General features: G+C 39.6%; 1 protein-coding gene across 3 annotated transcripts in view; it reads right to left on the bottom strand.

Annotated features, from left to right (window-relative positions):
- pcsk5b (proprotein convertase subtilisin/kexin type 5b) overlaps positions 1-21,390 on the bottom strand; it is a 54,980-nt gene that overhangs the window by 20,815 nt on the left and 12,775 nt on the right. For all 3 annotated transcript variants that reach the window (XM_053326053.1, XM_053326051.1, XM_053326050.1), the window contains 7 exons: positions 19,714-19,857; positions 18,756-18,832; positions 13,909-13,997; positions 13,560-13,732; positions 9,530-9,742; positions 7,799-7,899; positions 1,655-1,758 (listed from right to left, as the gene is read on the bottom strand). In XM_053326053.1, coding sequence (XP_053182028.1) covers positions 1,655-1,758; positions 7,799-7,899; positions 9,530-9,742; positions 13,560-13,732; positions 13,909-13,997; positions 18,756-18,832; positions 19,714-19,857 — 901 coding nt within the window. The remainder of the gene's footprint in view (positions 1-1,654; positions 1,759-7,798; positions 7,900-9,529; positions 9,743-13,559; positions 13,733-13,908; positions 13,998-18,755; positions 18,833-19,713; positions 19,858-21,390) is intronic.

Raw genomic sequence — 21,390 nt, forward strand, 5'->3', positions numbered from 1 at the left:
AGAGGGAGTGAAATTAATAATAAGTGATTTTAGATCATTTCTTTATACATCAAGTTTTATAAATTAATAATTATAAATTTATAAATAAAGGTTTTAGCTTTTAGTGGAGACTGCTATGTAGATTATACCAGTCAAAATGTATCAAAAAGCTAAATGAAAAGCTACAGCCTGTTTAAAAACAAAAACAAAAAAACAACAACACATATCCTGTACTGTAAAATAGAAGGATGAAACTGATGAAGATGTGTGAGGTAGTTGTCGAATAATGAAAAAGAAAATTTGGAAACCACTCAACTTATGGGCACAGCTAATCAAATATGAATTCCTTCCATACCCCCCGCCCCCCTTCCCTGTTCTGTTTCTCTTTAGTTCCTCTTTGGAAAAACAGTCACTTGGAAAATCTCCAGGCACACTGGGCCTGCAGCCTGGCTGACCCTTAGTTCTCACTCTCTTGGTTTCACACACACACACACACTCTCTCTCACACACACACACACACTCACACACACACACTCTCTCTCACACACACACACACACTCTCTCTCTCTCACACACACACACTCTCTCTCACACACACACACACACACACACACACACACACACACACACACACACAGGTATGCATACACACACAGGCACACATTCACAAAGTTGTGAAACAGCAACTACCACATGGACCCTGACAGATGACAGCTGGCTGCTCAGTAGTTAAGCAGGAGGCAAAAAATTCCAGCCATCTTTTGATTGGAGAAAACAAATTCAGGAGTCAAAATATGCATGCACATTGATTTAATACTTTCTGTGGTTGTTTTATATTTTTCTTTCAAATATTACAATGTATCCCACCATGACTTGTAAATGTAAATGTGTGGCAAGAATATCTACTGAAGGTAACCACATCATCATCTACAAAATAGTCATGAATTCAAACTGATATTGAGATGTTAAACACAAAGATTCAGCTTTTCTTTTATTGTTGCTTATAACAGTTTTACCACAAATGACATGAGTTATCCTTATCCTGTATTCTGTTGTTGTCAATGGATGGTAAGAAGGTTTATATATTGCCACACAATATCAGATCTCACAATGATAATTATAGTGCCCAAAAGAATTCATGATAACAATATTATCACAAAATCTAGGTAAATTTTGAAAAGAAAATTGCTATCAGGCAAACCATCTTCAAGTTTGTATATTTATTGCGTATTGTGATCTTTTCTGGCAAATGAATGAATACGACTGTACAGAAATACAAGAAAGCTAAGCGAGAATGAGAACGGAAAGAAGCGGAAATTATTTAAGGCGCTGGATTATGATTATTATAATAGTATTATTAAGATGATGGTATATTGCAACACTGATAATAGTAGTGAATCAAAGTCCCTCAATATATGAAAGAAAAGTAATTGGTCAGAAAAGTTAGATACAATTAGGTAAGTGAACTGTAGAAACGGCTGAATAACAGTTGGATAATGTTCATCCCAATCCAACTTTTTACTGATTATAACTAGATAATAATAATTATTATCATTATAACTTTTTACTATATAACTTAATAACATTAATTAATTAACATATCTAGCGGACAAACACTATCTCTATACAAATGTAAAGTCTGTGTATGTGTCTGTCTGTGGTTAGATGCTTGTACCATTGTAACCAGCAGCATTGGTCTTCCAGTCAGGTGCGCTGAGATGTCCGGCTCTGGAGGTCTTTACAATGATATGCTGAACATCTCTCCAAGACAGAAGAGGACTAGCAGAAAAAACACACACACAGATTCATATTTTAAGACACTTGGGAGTACAAACACTGAGCAGGAAATATGAAATTAAGGCCTGCTTAAGCTTCCCTATATAGACATATGCATACATTTTAAATAAATATGGAAATCTACACACTCACATACATAAATGAAAAAGTCAGGCCTTCTAATACTAATAATGTCAAGACAGGAATGATGATGGGGGGGGGGGGGATTACATTTTGTTGCTTTTATTTTATTTGGGAAGAGGATAGAAATATGGGATATGAGAGCGAAAAAAAAAAGTTTGAAAGCGGGAATGAAAAGACATGGAGACATGTCTTATTATGGGATCATAAAAAGTTTAGGATAAAAGGGGAAGGAAGTTAAAAAACACAAGCAAGAATAAAGAGGATATGTAAAACAAGGTAAAGAAAACACAGTAATATACAGTGTGTAAAATTACAGAGAGGCATAGCTGGAGCGCATAGATGTCCGTTCATCCATCTCTAGTTTCTAAGATCTCACGTGAGATCCATTACCAGATGGCAGCCATGTGTCTCGACTCCTTTGATGTCCAAACGCTACATTAAAGGGGGAAAACCAGGAAGAAGTGGGTCACCAAGTTTCCTGGGATTCCCTTCAATCTCATATGCTGGCCAGATGCTCCGTCTCCCTCCCCTCATGTCTCTCCCTCACCATCTGAGACCTCTGGATCCTGCACAACTCTGAAGCAGTTGACCTAAAACTAACATTTAAGTTTTCTAACCCAACATTCAGATTTGAACACGTTAGAGGTGTGAGAGAGCGGTGGATAGAGTAACAAAACGAGTCCACCTTGGACATGCTGTGCTTTCAGCCGCTGAGCCAACTTTCATAAGAACAGGTTCTTTCATGGCCTCCAGTGATCTCCTCAACCAGAAACGCACCAGAACACTTTTAAAATCCTGAATGTCTGGGAGAAGTCTTTGCATCTCAGGTTCAGCCACCAACTTTCACAGATTACACTGAAGCCCTGAAAACATTCTGAAAATGTTCTTTTCAATTTTACATATAGCATGTGTGTGAATCGGTACAGTAATTTGGGTTCTGCTGAAGAAAGTACTAATTTCTGGTGTTAGGGATGATATCAGGATTAGACAAAAAAGGGAATTTTAAATGGAAAGATCATTATATCTTTCTGTGGGAAGTCTTTCTTGCAATGATCCCGAAATATTATATACCTACAATGCCAAGAATACATCAGTCAGACCTGCAGCTAAGACACTGTTGTTACACATGTTCAGAGTTCACTAAACACCCTCACTGAAGCCACACTTATAAAATGCAATCGGAGGGGGGGAAAAAATCACTTAATAGCCGAAAATATAAAAATCAAGCAAAAAATAATTAGAGGATCGTCGCACAGACAAGTGCTATGATAAGTCAGAATAATTAATGTTCAGATCAATATTAATAGGCTTAACTGTCACTGTGTAATTAAGGTTCCATAAATGTTTAATGGTCATTAATTAAAAGTGACTTTGGCATCGTTATCTAGGCCACGACAGCCTTCCCATAAACAACCCAATACTAATTAATGGAGCAGCTGGCATACTGGGGGAAAACCATAGGCAGCAGCAAATCAGAACATCTAATATAGGTTTCTCTGTGCTTTTCTCAAGTGTAATTATGGAGGAAAACACACAGGAATAATCTGCAGGGAGAGAGCACAGAGGGAGGTGAAGGAGGGAAAACGAGGAGGCAAAACGTCACAACATTTTAACAGTCTATGTCTATCTCACCTTGGTTCAGTCCATTGATGGAAGATTATCCACTAAACTGTCATTGGCATTTTTGACTCTTAAACCTGCCATTCTCTAGCTTGAATTTTAAAGCAGATCTCTGCTTTGGTTTCTTAAAACCTCCCTGTAGATGAGGTTATTATGTTGGGTTATCCATACTCATTTCTCTACTTATTTCCTAACTGAGGACTCCATGTTCAGTCACTTTTCCATTTCTTCACTTCCAAGGACAAAAAGGAAACATGAAAGAAATAAAGGTTTCTAAAGCACTGAGACGTTGCTGCTTGCCATGCTCATAAAGAGATAAATCACACACTTAAACATCTTAAACTTGGCATAATCTACAGAGAACAGAGCATGGGACAAATTTCCACTCCCGTACCAAGGGAAAAGACCTCACAACAGTGAGTTTAGTGAAGTCTGGCGTGATGGCGTCTTGACACGCTTATCACACAGAGTTTGCTCGCTTTCATTTACCAGATAAGAGCTGATACCATCGGTATTGCTCAGAATTTGTCTAAACTGTTTCCCTCTCCTGCTTTCATCCTCTCCTTTTGCTTTTTGCTTTGCCTGCGTGTGCATGCATGCAAGTTTATCCATGTGAGAAACTCAATGAATGGATAGAAAGAGTGTTTGCCTTGAAGGAGGAAAAAAATAAAAGAGAAAAACCATCGTGACAGCGGTGGAGGCACAGCAAGCACGACAGAGAGGAAGTGAGAGCCAGCAGAAGAGAAGAAAGCAGGCGAGCAAGAGGCAGTGTGTGATAATCTTGTTGAGGAAACAGGCTTACGTGACCAGCACTGCCAGGAAACCGAGAATATTTTCTACTGGGAGGATTTGGATTGGATTATCCAGGTTAAATGAAGTGACCTCAGCTAACTGAGCCGCTCAACATGTGATGATGGGGGTAAAACCCAATTCAGAGTCTCTGTACCTGCACTGCACTTTTCAATTGATTCATTTATCACAAATGAAGCACATTGACAGGTTTCAAAGAGGAGCTGGCAGGCGTCTGCTATACATCTCCAGGGCATCTAAAAAGGCATTAGGGCAAGACAGGACACTGAAACCAATGAAGGAAACTTTGTACTTTTCTCATCTTACTTTGAATTTGGCACTTCAGTCCTTTCTAACAGAAGTGTTTAGTATGAAAGCACCTGGCCCTAAAGTGTTTGTAGGTCGTCCTGCTTGTTTCAGACAGCTTGAATTCAAGTAAATCAACAGTGCTGCAAGTCAAACTCATACTGGATCCAAGAAATGTAATTTATTTGATATTCGATGTGTGGCTTATATGTTGTTTTTTTTGTTTCTTAAGATTTTGTTGGCATAGACACCTTTATTAAGCAGTAGACAGACAGGAAACATGGAAGAGAGTGGGGGGGTGACATGCAGCAAAAGACCTCCGATCGGGATTCGAACCGGGGTCAGCTACATACATGGCATGCGCTCTAACCACTCGACCACCTCACATCCCGTGTGGCTTATATGTTTAAAAAATATTTTTAAAGGGTCAAACTGAGGTTGGGAATCACAGGGTAACAACGGGTCACTTGGACCCAATAAAGTTACATTTATTTTAAACACAGTCATCTGCTTTGTTATGTAAATTGGAAGAATAAAGGAAGTACATTTTAAAAGGTTGTTGTTGTTTTTTTAAATGCAGTTATCAATCTATATTTATTCACTATATTATGAAGCTCATCAAGTTTTATGGACAGCCAAGATGAATTGCAGGGCACTAAAGTATGTACAATATCCTTTTCTCAGCACACACAGCAGCATAAACACGTGCCATCATTTGAATTTAAAACAGCCATAAAATGGCAGAAGGCTAACCTGCCAGAAAGCAGAACAGCTTCAGATTTCTACAATAAAGAAAGAAAGGACTGCTGCCTCAGCATTCCAATGTACTGATCAAGACAGTTTCACAATACATTGTCATATCAAATGAGTAGTCTCAACCCTACGTACACTAGCCTACAATATGTACACACTGCAGCTTCACAATAGTGTTCAGTGGTATCTTTGCTGAGATCTGGATGGTCAGATGTAATCCAAGAATCTAAAAGATTTGATGAGGTGTCACATAGTAAGTTCTACACTGAAAGGCTAATGTTCAAGTAAGAAGCCCCCAGTTCAAAAATCAAGTTTGTTTCTGATCCCATGGACGAACAAAAAAGGGAGGTCAGATGAAACAAACATGTTTTATTTTGCTTTAATGACAAGAAGTCTGTTTGGAGGAAGAAAGATGAGGGAAGCATACCGAGCACCTGCTGTCAAACATGATGGTGGTAACAAGATCTGGGAATGTTTTGCTGCAAATGGAACTGATGCTTTGCAGAAAGTGGATGGATTTAATGAGGAAGGAAGATTACCTCAGTACATCATCAAACCATCTGCTAGAAAGTTATAATCTTGGACGCAACTGTGTGTTCAAACAGGACAACGACAAATAATCAAAGTGGTTTTGGGGTGGCGAAATCAGGCTAAAATTAAAGCTGCAAGCAGCGTTGGGCACTTCCTGTTGGATTTAGGTCAGGGGTGTCAGCGCGTGATTTGTAGATCTTCATTTTAGTGTTTCTAGGTGGCGCTAGAGAGCTTGCCGTTGTTTGTTTTTCCAAACAAATTTTTCGCCAGATGTGCCTGCCAAATTTGGTGAGTTTTCAAGCAGGTTTAGGGGGTCAAATTAAGGCTTGGTCCCTAACAATACAATATCAATAGGGTCCTTGCCTCCAGGGGGGTATTCCAGAAAGCGGGTTATATGGAAAACTCAGAGTAAGTTAACCCTGAGATGACGGTAACTCTGTGTTATCCTTTCCAGAAAGAGAGGTAACTGAAACTCTGAGTCAGTCACCATGGTAACTGACTCTGTGAACATAACCTGCTTGCAGGCTGGTTTTCTTTAAGAAAACCTGAGATTCTACCTGAGTCCTCTTACCTGAAGCAAGCTGCCAGACATAGGTTGTCCGTTTCTCCGCAATCCGATAGATATCGAGGCCGAATTCATTCGCAATGTCTTATGTCGGGAGATGTATTCAGGGCTCAATTGGATGTGCTTTCATCCCGAGATGAATATCTGTTAGAACAGTATCACTTTTCATTACACTCAATCATTTCTTAACATATCTGCCTTCTTGTTAATCTTATTTTTAGGAAGTATTTTATTTAATATTTATGTACACATCGTCACATTTTAGTCTTAAAATCAATGACTCCAATGTGTATATTAAGTAAAATAGTGTAAAATGTTCCTATGCCACTTCTCTCTACTTAGCGTCTGCGGTCGGTGTTACTTTTTGTGAAATATATGTTCATATTCACCACAGACCTGCAGGGGGAGCTCCAGTTACAGTGAGGTGAGCTTTTTTTCTCAATAGTTGCCATGGTGAATCAAGGTATCGGGGCTCCATTGATGATGGCTTTTTATATTGGTTGCACAAGCGCTAAACTCAAAGTTAACATACTCAGAGTTGATTGAACTGATTCAGATCAGCTGTTCTGGAACCGGATACTCAGAGTTTCCCATCTCAGAGTAAGTCAACTCAGAGTTCAGGGTTAAACTCAGAGTTTGTTGAACCTCCTACCTAGAATACCCCACAGGAGTCCTCGCCCTCTTGCCTTTCAGCTCGGTCCCTAATTACGTTTTTGGAATAGCATTCCCAAAGTCCTGACCTCAACCACGCTGAAAATATGTGGCTACCAAAATCCACTGATTTACATGAAAAGAGCAGAGCGACATGCAAGCATAAGGTTTTGATTTATTTTCAGAAAGAGCACCATGAATTTGGTCAAGTAAAGAAATTTGTTTTTAGTGTTTCCAGAAATAATTAAAATCCCAATGCTGCCATAATATATACTGTGTGTGCCCTTCAAGTACAGTATATGTACATGTTTCACTGTAATAAGTGCTGAAACCCTTATGCCAGAGGTTGTATGCCACTTTTTGTACTTCTTACCTATGAGCATGTATATCCTATAGAAGTATTTATTTATAGTCCAGTTATCCTGAATGTGAAGAGAATCCTCTGAAACCTGGTACATCTTTGGTGCGTTACTGCACAAATGTCACAGGGATTAACTGATTAAAAATTATAGCTTTTCAGAACATTCAATGCATCTCCGCTGCTGAATTGACAATGATGTGTTCGTATGACAATGCTACACGTGTTCCCCTTACAGATCAATGAGACCAGAGGACAAAAGGGCATTAGAAGGTAAGCAAGGAGTAAAGGGATGAAGTGAAGGGATGAAGTTAAGTGGATCTTACTTTGCTTCCAGGGCCAGAGCAATAATGGCAGCAGCCATGGGAGCCGAGGCTGATGTCCCCGTGTGACTGTCTGTACACCGGTGTCTCAGGTCAGTTGTGATCTGCAGATACAGGAGAGAAAGGTAGTGACAATTTCGTAAAAGGTGGAGGAAAGGGAGGTGATGGAATGAGAAGTAAAAGGCCAAAGAAAGCCATAACAAGAGAAGGGAGAAGAAGAGAGTAGGAAACAGTGACATTGACAGCAAGCACAGAGGGAGAAAGAGAGACAGGACAGAGTGTGAGTGAGAGATTGAAGTCATGAGGATCAGGAGGATTTAGATACACCTGAAACTCACATTCCAGCTTTGATACACTGCCTCACTACAGATAAAACACGTACATAGAGGCTCACACTCGTGTACACAAATCACACGTTTCCCAAAGAACTCAAGGAAAAGATTCAGTGCCCAAGGAGAAACAAAGGACAAAGAGTAAGAAGTAGTAAAACGTGTTGTTAAAGCGCTGTGTGTTCGCTTTAATTGTACGGACTTTACTCAGACAGCTTGACAGTCAGTCAGCCAAGAAAAGTTTGGCTAACTTCCAGTCTGAACCCTCATCAAAGGACCTTCGCTGGACCAAAAAGTTTGAGGGATTATATGCAACACACACACTGAATCTGAAATGCTTTAGTAAAAAGTGAAAGTGGTCCAGTAGCATAAGAGTAGACAGGACATTGTGTGCTCAAGTAGATTTGACTGACATTAAGATATATGTATGTAGTCTAAGGGCCTGATTTACTAAGATCCCAAATAGTGGGTACTAAATGGCATGCACAGTGCAATAGATTGTGTGCGTTTTGCGGGTGATCTACTAACAATAACCGCGTAAATGAAAACAAGTGCAACAGGGTGGAGACAGCAGTATTTAAATGAGGGGTTTGCCCGCAAGCGCAAAATGAAATGTGATCAGGTTCTAGTGGAAGAGGTTAACAAATATATTGAGTTATAACAAAAACCGACATATGGGAGAGTATTTGTGACAAAGTCAATGCTGTTCGTAAAACCAAAAATATTCTACTCCAAAAATATTAAGACACTACTACTCCTGTGCGTTTTCTGTCATTGTGTCTCCGTCTCATCCTCTCCACAGTGACAAAAGTCATCTGTGTGCAGTGCTCAGCCGGTTAATACCTGCCCTTAAAAAGGTTTTATTTATAGATGCAGTTTCCGTCAGAAAAATTACCTTCAGGTTTGGTAAATCACAATACTTGTGCTAAATAACATATTTGCATTTTCTCCTCCCTGTATTTTGCACACTGGGGTTGAAAAGCCCCACATTGCATATTCATTATGGAAAACGTACTAAATGGACAGCGCGTATTATCTTGCACAGTTGAAAGACGCAAACCTCAGTGCGCTGCGTTAGTAGATCAGCTTGCGTATTTTTTGCAGGTGATGTAAAGTTTGTAAAGTTAAGGCCAAGTTGTACCATCCTGTGTTCTTAAGTTACCTAATGTATGTGCAAATATTTCAATGTTTTGGAGCTCATGCTTCAAGGTGAAAAACATAAATCTTGTCCAAATTTCAATTAAGCACAAAACACTACAGACAAAACTTGGACATTAGTGAGGAAGGCGGGGAAATAGGTCATGGGCTCTTGTGCTTTTATTATTGCTTTAATTATTATGTTTTATGTGTGCTTATGTGTAACACACACACACACACACACACACACACACACACACACACTTACAATCTTTCGGTCGTAGTTCTCCCCGCTGCTGTAGGTGGTGGTCAGCGTGGATGAGCATTCCTCCAGGTACCAAGGCTTGCGTCCACTCTCAGCTGTGCTGGAGATGGAGATGGTGTAGATGGAGTTTGTGTAACCATCGCAGGAACAGTGGTCTCTGCTGCGCCCGCCGTTGCCTGAAGCCCACACAAAGATTGAGCCACGTCCCTTCCTCCCCTGACAGGAAAATATGTAGAGAGGATACAGTAAGAGGGTGCAGATTTGTTTAGTGCTTAGAGCTAATCGCTGCTTCTCAGACTTTGTTTTGGCATGCTTTTAACTGTTTATCAGAAGGGGAATGACAGGTTATGTGTTCAGGGTTCAAACATCAAAATATATAAACATGAAAAGATCAATACTAGCAGCAGTGAACGTGCCGGAAAAGATCAGTAAGCAGAAAAACAGTTTAAAGCCCTCAGCAGTGCTGTGAGTGTCTGGCAACAGATCTGATGAGATATGATCTAAGCTCAGTAATGTTTCCCTTTGAAACATTGGCATTGCTAAATACCATGTTGTGTTGGCAAGTTTTTTCCATGTCGGACTGAGGTGAATTTCTGTCTCTCCTTACATCAGTGACTCTGCAGCGGAGGAGACTAATTAATTTACCGACTGGCATCAGACTTCATCCATTACTAGAACAAACTATATACTGTTATATTTGGTAGCATAAAGTCAACTACTGAACATCAATTAAAAAGATTCATGTTTTCCTAAATAGTTAATTTAGTAGTGTCCCAAGTTGACTTGTATTTTTTGTTTACGTGACTTTATTTGTCTGCTATTGACAAATGGGTTGAAAAAGATCAAATCATTTCTTTGTTTTTTAGTCTTGTTTACGTTGCAACATCCTGTCTACTGGAACTCAGGTCGATGGAGCTGTGTCAACTTTTAAATCTCTCTTGAAATATAAAGTCATTTTCTCATCTTTGACTCTTATTTATTTTTACTTATGTTGTGCTGTTGCTGCAGTTTATCTGCCAAGCCTGCTATTTTTTCTTTCAGTTTTTCCAATTTGTTATCCACTTGCGGTTGGAACCTCGTATTTACCCTTTTAGTCTGCCTGATTTTTTTTATCACTTCTGTACATCCTTGTTCTGCAGTTTTCTCAATCTTTGTAAGTGTCTATCTTTCTTTTGTAATGCAAACAGACTGAATTAGAATAGACTAAAGGAGGCAAAGCAATAAAAAGTTTGTTTTAGAGATAAACAAAGTGAATTTTTAATGGAAAATAAGGCTGTGCTTTAATGATTTTACATGCATGTTTTGCTGAAGTTTTGGCTGAACACTGCACACATATGGACATTTGTTATACCCGCAACCCACAATATGTGCAGCAAGGAAGCGGTTAATTATTCAAATCTAGGTTTCCAGCAGAGGTTACACAGCACATTAAAAAAGAACAAAAAAAAAGTATCCCTGTTATATTCAGAGGATCTAATTGAGAGGCCAGAGCTCACAGCAAGTAACCAACCCAAAGTGTGAATAAAGACACTGATTCATTCACTAAAAGGGCCTGATTTACTAAGATCCCAAGTAGTGGGTACTAAATTGCGTGCACAGTGCAATAGATTGCGCGTTTCGTTTGCGTGAGTTTTGTGGGTAATCTACTAAGAATAACTGCGTAAATGAAAACATGAAATGAAAACTGCAACTGGGTGGAGACAGCAGTATTTAAATGAGGGGTTTGCGTGTCCTTATGGAGAGTTTGGACGAGCAGAAAGCCCACAAGCACAAAATGAAATGTGATCAGGTTCTAGTGGAAGAGGTTAACAAATATATTGAGCTATAACCAAAACAAATATTACCAGAAAAACGGACATATTTGTGATGAAGTCAATGTTGTTAGTAAAACCAAAAATTATAACACAGGTGGAAAAACTCCGTCCTGTGTGTATTCTGTCATTGTGCGTCCGTCTCCTCCTCTCCACAGTAACAGAAGTCATCAGTTAATACCTGCCCTTAAAAAGGTATTATTTATAGATGCAGTTTCCGTCAGAAAAATTACCCTCAGGTTTGGTAAATCACAATGTGTGTGCTAAATAACATATTTGCATTTTCTCCTCCCTGTATTTTGCACACTGGGGTTGAAACATCCCATATTACATATTCATTATGGAAAACGGACTAAATGGACAGCGCGTATTATCTTGCACAGTTGAAAGACGCAAACCTCAGTGCGCTGCGTTAGTAGATCAGCTTGCACATTTTTTGCGGGTGATGTCAAGTTTGCTCATGTTTTTACACACACAGACCTTTAGTAAATCAGGCCCAAAGAGTATTCAGCCTAAATTATTTTTCAGTTTAAACCTACTCAAGCCAAATGCCTTTCACTATTTCAAATCCACATTATACTTCATGAATAGGCTGAGTTGAAAATGATCTAAAAGCAGGGCGAGGGGAGTCACAGTGCTGGTGATGACCAACTGAGTTATGAAGGCAAAGTTCAGCCAGGAGTCAGCGAAAAAAAAGACATTTGACAAACTGACTGACACAGCAATTCACAGTGTTTGTCAAGATACACACTCAAAAAAACACTCAGACACACACACACACACACACACACATGCACACACAGATACGGGGATAAAGGGTGGAGCTCTTCAAAAGGGGGCTTCTGTCAGGCAGCGATAAGAGAGTGGAGACCCTCTGATTGACAGGGGGATCAGACAGGAGCAAACGCTGACAGATGAGAACGATGGAGAGCAGTTCACAAAAGAGAGGAGGAGACAAAGAATGAGAGGGAGAGGTTAGAGTCACTAGAGAGGATGAGAAGGGTGTATGGCATGAAGGAGAGAGGAGAAACACAATGTGAAACTGATTGACCGACATCACAAGAAAAGATCGCAAGAGAGCAAGAAAAAGGGATGTTTTGCTGCTTTAGGGAAAAGGTGATAGGCATGTGTTACTATTTTCAGACAGTCATAAACTACCCTTATCTATAAAATAATCTATAATAACAATAGGAATAAATCAATAAAAATTATACACTTTTTAAAAATCCAATAACTGATTAATTGATGATTAGTTATAGCCCTAAGCTCTAAATCAGGAAAATGACTTCCTTTCACATAATAAACAGCCAAAGAAAAAACATTAAGAAAACCATGTCAAAGAGAAGAGTGTTTCATACATACAGCAGCAGCCAGACTGCAACCCTCACCTCAGTTGTCAGTGGTATCTCTAACACCCCAGGTTCCTGTGATAAACTCTTCTGAATGTCACATAAGTACATGCTGCACTCACAAGCATGCCATCTCCACTCAGCTTCACAAACAGCAGGAGGTCATGCACGTGTACACAACTCGTACCAGTTGGACAGATGTCTCCCTCACCTCTGTCATCTGAAAAGGCCAGCCTGTCAGGAGTAACTGGGACCACTCTCCTACTCCCAACCTGCCCATCCCTTTCTTTCCTGGCAGCCCGTCTCTTTCTCTTTTTTATAACATGTCTCCCAGTCCACCTGGATCTTTTTCTCTCCTCCTCAGAGGTGTACATCTATTTAACAAAATGGCAACAGGCCAGTCGTGGCAAACTTTGTGAATGTGTAAATGCGACATGACCAATGAAATGATTCCACCCCTGTTTACCTCTGTTACAGCTTTTTCACTCCACTCAGCCAAACAACACAGCACCAGCTTGTCATTATGCTAAATAAGCTATAAATATGTAAATTAATGTATGCTAATAGAACAGAGCTTCTGTCTAATGTCCAGAGGAGTTTCACAGGTAGAGACAGTCAGAAAGGAGTTTGGGATGTGAATATATGAGTCTCACACACAGACACACAGACACACACACACATCAGACACGTTTCACAGGTAGAGATTGCCAGAAAGGACTCTGGGATATGAGTACATGAGTGTGAAACACACACATCTGCTTGGAGCATCTGTGTTCATATCTTTTCTCACCATATGAATAACAATGTCAAAGTCTTGGCTTAGCAAGGAAGCACATGTTTATTTTCACACGTTCTGTGTGTAAATTTGCCCACCATGCGGATGCCATTCTCGAAGGCCTGCCTGGCCAGAGATGCTGGCCCATCCACAGTCTTTCCATCGTCATCAGGTCCCCAGCTGGCGCTGTAGATGTCGATGTGCTGTGGCTGGAGGCTTAGAGATTTGGCCTCTACCATGTCTGTTACATCTCCGTCCAGCATGCGCACACCTGATACAGAAAGAGAATAAAAGTTTTTCTATCTCCAAGTTTGATCTTTCTCCAATGTGAGTACTAAGAACTGGCAGAAATAGTGTCACAATATGTGGTATGACATACCTCTGCTGAATATACAGAAACATGGCAGAAACTGTTCAGGAACCAGACACATATGACCAATCACTCACCTCCTATTCTGGCATTGTAGGCTATTCCCACAATGCAATTGGAGTTGTTTGCGGCTGCAGCAACTTCACCCGCACACCGTGTCCCGTGTCTGAGAAGAAAGCAGGAATGAACAGCTTATTGCACAAATCTAAACACACATACACATATACCATGTAAACAGGTGAAATGGTATCTTAGACTAGGTTAATGCAGGCAAATGTATACACAAGCAGGAGAGCACACATAAACATGCAGCTTTTGAGGTGGAAAACGAGGACACTTGCACGTAAACACACATTTTGACATATAAATGTGTACATTCCTGTTGAGGCAACGCTTAACAAAACCGTTGAAGTTTAATAAGTGTTACAAGTGTAGCAGACCCTGCAAATATTTCAACAATTCCTGTTTTTTTTTTTCTCCTCGTAGGCCTAACAGAGTACAGAGGGAGAAGTAATTCTGTCCAGACAAATATGTTCTACGGTCCTCAGCAAGGATGTAAAAACACAAATGTAACAGTTTGGTATTTTTTGGACATTATCTGGGTGGATAGCTGAAATAATGTCCAACATCAGCAAGACGTTACACTACTTACACGACTAACTGCTTCTCTCTCTCACACACACACGCACACGCACCAGGGTAACATTCCTCGAGTATCTGCAGTGGTGACAATCGGCTCGGGTCAGCGACCAGCGTAAACAAACATAAGTGTGTTTGCGTCCTCCGCCTCTTCAAAAGCACCACTTTCTAGATCGGCACAAACACACTCACATTCGAGCGTACCTCCTGCAGAGAACATCTGCATCACAACACCCCCCGGAAACAGCTCTGACCGCTGCCATGGAAACCCAGCATCTAGCTATCGAAACCCCCAGGGAAGACACTGTGTAGTTTTAAAGTCCAGGGAAGCACTCAGACGCAGGAAAATCCTTTTCACAGTAACCTGATTATTTCAGGTTAACATTTATATAATATAATGGTCAAAAGCTTATAAAAGCATTGAGGCATGGCAGTAATGTGAACTGTAATATCCCTGGCTGGAAGCTTCAAAACTACATGAAAAAACTCATGAACAGAAATGCCTGAAATAACTTTTTTTCACCCTCAATCTCTCCCCGAATGTCCGAATGAACAGTCCTTCTCTACATTACCTAACGTTGCACTGGTGCAATAACAAATGGTAAAGTTTAATTTAACATACCAGGAAATTAGCGGATTGTCTGAGTCAGAACAGTGAAAAGAAATTGTTGAAATTTTAAGAAATACGCATATCCACTTTCTTGCAGAAATTTAGATTAAAGCATGTCTGTATGGTAAACATAAAGCTTCAGCTACGGCCGGTTGCTTAGCTTAGCATACAGACTGGGAACAGGAGGAAACAGCCTGGCTCTGTCCAAAGGTAACAAAAAAACAATTCTTAGCCTGAGGGCTGTTGCACAAAACCTGGATAGGAGATTAAACCGCGATTTTCCGGTTACCCTGGCTGAATTTAACCGGGACCTGGTTGCACGAAAGCAGAGGAGCATAAATTACCATAGAGATGTATTCTGTTACCATGGAGATTTATTCAGACAACTGTCACTCTAGTCGGAAATAAGTGTGTTTTAAAGTTAATTCATGGTCTTCTGTATGTATCCTGCCTCATTTTTATTAGCCTGCATTAAAATACCAGAGATACATTATAATTAAAAATTATAATTATATTTTTATAATCATTATTAGTTGTCATATCATTTTTAGACTGTGGTTCATACTGAGATAGGAGGTTTGATGACTGTTACTGCAGGTTTTTAGATGATTAGAAATGGCTGATGAAGCAAAGGTGGATTCAATGAAGTCAGTGAGTGTAATACATAAAGTCCCATTCACGTGTTTCTTTCCTCACAATAGCGTGCCCTTGTTTGGATGCTGAAAATCTGAATAAAGTCACTGTTTGCAGCTCCCAGTTTAATTACATCAGACTTTTTTTCTCTTTTAACACATGTTTCACCTCATTAGTTTCCACTGGAAGCTGTTGCTCACTTGCTAAGAGGTGTGCGGCACGCTTTTTTTCCATGTCTGCATCAGTAAATCTGTGATCAGTCAAGTGGTCTGTGTAAGAAAGCCGTGAACACACAGGTATCTGAATCACTTACACCTGGCTTGACATATTCGCATATCCTCATCCTAAATTGACGAACGTGCAACAGATTATGCACTGCTGAGACTTTGTCGAGCCTCGCTTTTTCAGTCATCCTGGATTTCTTAATTGTGCTTTTGTGCAACAGCCCTCTAGAGTAGTGATTGTTAGCAGTGACTACATCCTGCCAAACAGTTCAGCACATAAAGCCCATAGAACTTTTACAATCTGTGTCTGTACATATTAAACAAACCAGATAAAACTTGTTAATTTGTGAGCTTTAAAGCATACTGGTAAGTGGATTTTGTCACTTTTGAACAGAATCTAGGTAACTGTTTCCAGTTTATACTAACAAGCAGCGTAAGCTTTATATTTACCAGAGAGAGGTGTCAATCTTTTCATCTAACTTGGTAAAAAAAGCGACTTTCCCAAAACACTGAACTATTTCTTTATGTCAACAACACTTCTGTTCATGATATCTAACTTTAATAGGATTTTAGCCGCTTCACAAATCTCACAAAACTTCACAAATCTCTTCTATCATATACAGTATACACTGAAAATGGATTTATAATGATGTTAAATTTCTTTTTGAATCACACCTGTTTTAATGAATTGATATTTACATTAGATATAGTAGAGACAACATTATAAATGTAAAAACCTTCCTTTTATTCTCTGTCTAGCTGAAGTGACCCCCAAGTTTACAGCAAAGTTAACACAAATGAACCTTTGGGTGGAAGTATAACATATTAAATGTCTGCAAATCAGTGATAGGCCCCTTTATCACAGTTAATGAGCCAAACCTCTGGCTCCCCTCTTTCAAAACGCTTCAACAGTCCTCACTCAGGTCACTTCACTCCACTAATCCATAAAATCGTCTGTCTGGCTGTCTTTCCAGTCTTTGTGTTTGCCTGTATTTTCCATTTTCTACACATCTGTGTCACAGTCACTCTGGGATCTTTCTGTGTTTCAACCAGAACCATATAACGTTTTGCGCAATGGATAATATTGAAACTACTTACACACACTACTTATTCAAACTTGAAGAGTTACTTTTTAACTTTCTAAAGGTTTCAAATGGATATAGCCATTCAATTATTTGCAGTACACATTGAAGGGCATGCACAGGTGTGTGTGTTTTGTCCCAGTTTCAACAAGCAAAGTAAACATTTTATATTTAATTACTAATCAATTATGCAATATGGCAGGCCAGTGGGATATAATTATGGCTGCCAACATACATTCTGAGACCAAAATTATTTAATATTATTTTCTTTCTAGGTCAATTTGTGTTACAGAGTGGTTATACGTTTTTTTGTGTCTTAGGGGAAAACACACAAACACAAGTAAATACAAGAGTTGATATCTGATCAACACCCACAGATTCATCATATCCATGACGAGTGTTCGGTTATTAATATACTGATCACAAAACCCTGCAGTCTAAAGCTTTGCAGTGAGGAACAAGCTTTGATTTTTAGTGAACTAGTTTCAACAATCAGGTAGAGAAAGAAAGAAGTTCAAAAACACAAACACTACATTACAAAACTGTCAAAAATCAATGTACCTGCTGTAACTGCTTTGTATCTTTTCCACAAAAGGATATGTGACTCCGAAAAACAACACCAGCATTTTCCACAATTACATTTGTCATGTCGTGTTCCGTGATGTGCAAAATTTAAAAGTTTGCAGACACAAGGAAAATCACTGACAATTTAGCACAGAGGGTACTACAGCATTCAGACACACATTTCAGAGGGCTGTATGCAGTAATCACACACTCGCTTTTTTTCCCCTCCTGCCTACATTCAAAGCGCAGCTGTTGGCGCCGCTTGTTACACATAGCCAGCAACAGATAAAAATCCAACAGCATTAAGTCATTCTTGTTGCTATACAACGAAAAGTTTGACAACAACCCGCAGTTTGCCAGATGTAGCTAAAGTTAGCGTTCTTCTTTTCTCAGAAATTCAACAAACTGTGTGCTTGCTTCCAGGCGTGATGACCAGTTTATACTTGCTGCTTCATAGAGACCTCTCACATCTATTCAGCGCTCATGAGGGACATGAGGACTATGTTTTGATTACACTGACCTCCTGTTTGCATCCTAAAGAAGTGTATGACAGGTGGAAGAGGAAAAACTAAAAACAAATGTCTGTCCACACACACAACATCGCAGTCAACTATACACTCAGCTTTAAAAAGGTAACTAGCTCATTAAGCTGCATCTGTAGGCCTCATGTCTCTTTAAGACAATGCATTACCAGCAGGGACTGAGCTGCTGCCAAGGCACTTGGGCTGCTGCAGCCAAACACACATACACACACCAAAAAAAAAAAAATCACTCACTAGGCCAAACTGGCACAAGACAAGTGCCTGGACAAGCTTTTTTTCCCTCCGACACACACACACACACACACACACACACACACACATACCCACCCACACACACACACACACACACACAATTCCTTCAACCAGAAAAAAACACAACCTACCCACAAATGTCACAATCAAACACACTAATGTAACTCATCATACCCACAACAAAGTCAGGAATACACAAATACAAACATATGGTAAAAAGTCTATGCAAAAAACACAGAACACACAAGAGCATTTTGCTTACAGCAACATCAAAAACTGAAGCCACTTGATAATCTTTACCTGAGCCCTATTGTGCCTGCAACATTACACTTGTTTCCCTCATATGATCTTGGATAGAACATTTTTCTAATTTCTTACTTGTTCTCGTTGGTTGCGTCATATCGCGGCATGGGATCCATGTCGTTGCCATTGACATCAAAGCTGGCTTGAGGGTCCTGGAGGAGACACAGTTGCAATAACGATCAGGGAAGAGAAAACCTCCAACAGGTTAATTCATTAAAAAGTGTGTCAAACACCAACTCTGTGTGTGTATGTGTGTGTGTGTATGTGCGTGTATGTGTGTGTGTGTGTGTGGGTGTGTATGTTATAGACATGTGTAACACAAATAAGCTTCTCTACCCCAATCAGACAGTTCACATTAGCATCACTTGCAAACAGTTTTGTAAATCGAATGCAATCAGAGCTAACGCAATCTGCCGCACCGCTCGCCCTTCGGCATAAACAAATCCGGGCATTAAGAGTAGCTAATAACAGTGGCACAGCCTCTGTCAAACAGGTTGTGAATCATTTTATCTGTATGGCTGATGGATGGCCTTACCTGCTGCCTCAGGCCAAGAAGTTGCTCTAACTATCTGGCCTTGGTCTGAGGGACACATACCTCAGCATGCACACACAGTATATAACTACAGATTGATAACAGCATACCTGCACACCCACAGGTTTGGGGAAGCTTCCCCTCAAAATGTAGTCCAAGAAACAAGAATATCCGATCCAAGCCACAATCCAATTTAGTGTATTATTTACATACTATGATATTAATTTCTTGCTAACATGACTTAGTTACATGATGAAAAGTACAATTAAAGTCTACTACTTTGTTATTAATATCATCATTTTTATTTAAATCTAAACTCTAGTGTGTCTATAATCTCACAAACTAAATAGCTTTTTCTGCAAAAAGACCTTCACTATTTGTATGTTTGTAATCAGATGTTCAGTCACTCCTGCAGTTTAAATACAAATTTCTATAAAGCTACACGCATGCACACACACTGCCGCGCATAGCCGCCCTACACGCGCATACATACACACTCACGTAGTTCTGAGAGAGATCTGGGTGATTCCTCTCGATGCCGTCATCTAATATGGTCACCACCACGTCTTTACCCGTGTAGCCTCTCTTCCAAGCCCCCATGATGTTCATGTCTGACTGGCAGTTATGGACGTCATCGTTACAGTGCTGGAGAGACGTGACCACAGGTGAGATGAGGAAGAACATGAAAAAAAGAGTAAAAATCTTGTTGATGCACAACTTACAATTTATTAGCATGCCCACATAATGCATTTTTTACCACTTAACATACAGCAGGCACAGTCACACATACCAGTTCAAACAAGTTAAAGTCAAGTCTCGAGTGTCTGAAAAAATCTGAGTGAAATCTCAAACCGCCTGTTTAAACCATAACAGAAAAGAAATACTTCAACCTCACATTTTGTCTTTTTTCACTATTCAAATATAGAGTCCATGTTGAACTGATTAAATAATAAACAGCCAAAGTTGAACTATGCAGCAGCAAGAAAAAATGCAAAATAAACACAATGAAAGCTCTTTTTTTACATTGAAAAATGAATTAAATTAATTCAGCAATCAGTAAATTAGTTTTCACAATAAATTGGTTTAGTTTTTTATACACTGTTCTTTAAAACTTCTGTCGTTTATAAGTTCTGAAACTCTTACTCAACTGGCTCTCGACCAGTCACAACACATGTAAACTTATCTTACGGCAATGCAGGTGTTGCGCTTCAGCTCATCTATTATGCTGTGTTATCAAATATCTGATTAAGTACGATGTAGGCAATCCATTGTCCTTTTACTGCTAATGTTTTTCAAAGGCAATGCCTCTGCCACAAGCTGTTTGTTTGTTTGCATGTCAAAGTGATATTCAGATACATGACTGGATGTAATGGATTTCTCAGAGGCTTTTTACTTGTGACACCAACTACTCAAAAGTCACTAAAATAAAAGTAAGGTCTTGCTTCAGTGTAATTGCTTTATTTTTTTCAATTAATCAAATAATGTATAACATGTACTCTCCCTCAGTCTCTATACACTTTAAATTAGGTAGGAAAATACTGATGTACAAACTGTCAGAAATGTGAGATGTTCAACAGTATACCAGATTTTTTACTGGAGCAAGTTGAAAACATGCATACGAGTTCAGAGAGTTCTGTCCTAAAGCTAGAAAAATATGTTTAAGACTACTGGTCAAAGTATTAGGAGTTATCTGTACTGAGTTAACAATTGACAGAACTGAGGACACTCAACCACACACAAATACATCACTAAAAGAGCAATGATCTGTGGGTGTATGCAAACACTTGTGATAAGCCAGCAAATCTCTGCTGGTTGAATATGAAGGTACTGAGTGCGTGTGTGGACGAGTTCACGCACAACACCGCTGATCTCCCAGAAATGATTTCGAAATGCAGGAGAACCGAGGCATGTATATTTCTACCTGTGAGGACACTCCTGTGCCGAATGCTGATGAATAAACACAGAAAGGTCTTACCTTGACCCTGAATTGTCTCTTCAAATTGAGGAAAAGCAAAAAAATGTAATCACTATGGATCTTCTATAATTTGATTAAGTAAAAAGTAAAAACACAGACACACAAATCCCTCAGCTCCACAGACCCTGAAGTAATCAGGACCCTGCCGTGACCTTGGGTGACCTTTGACCCACAAACTGCATAAGTGTGTGTGTGTGTGTGGG

This window comes from Scomber japonicus, chromosome 9, assembly GCF_027409825.1.
Source record: "Scomber japonicus isolate fScoJap1 chromosome 9, fScoJap1.pri, whole genome shotgun sequence".
Classification (NCBI taxonomy): domain Eukaryota; kingdom Metazoa; phylum Chordata; class Actinopteri; order Scombriformes; family Scombridae; genus Scomber; species Scomber japonicus.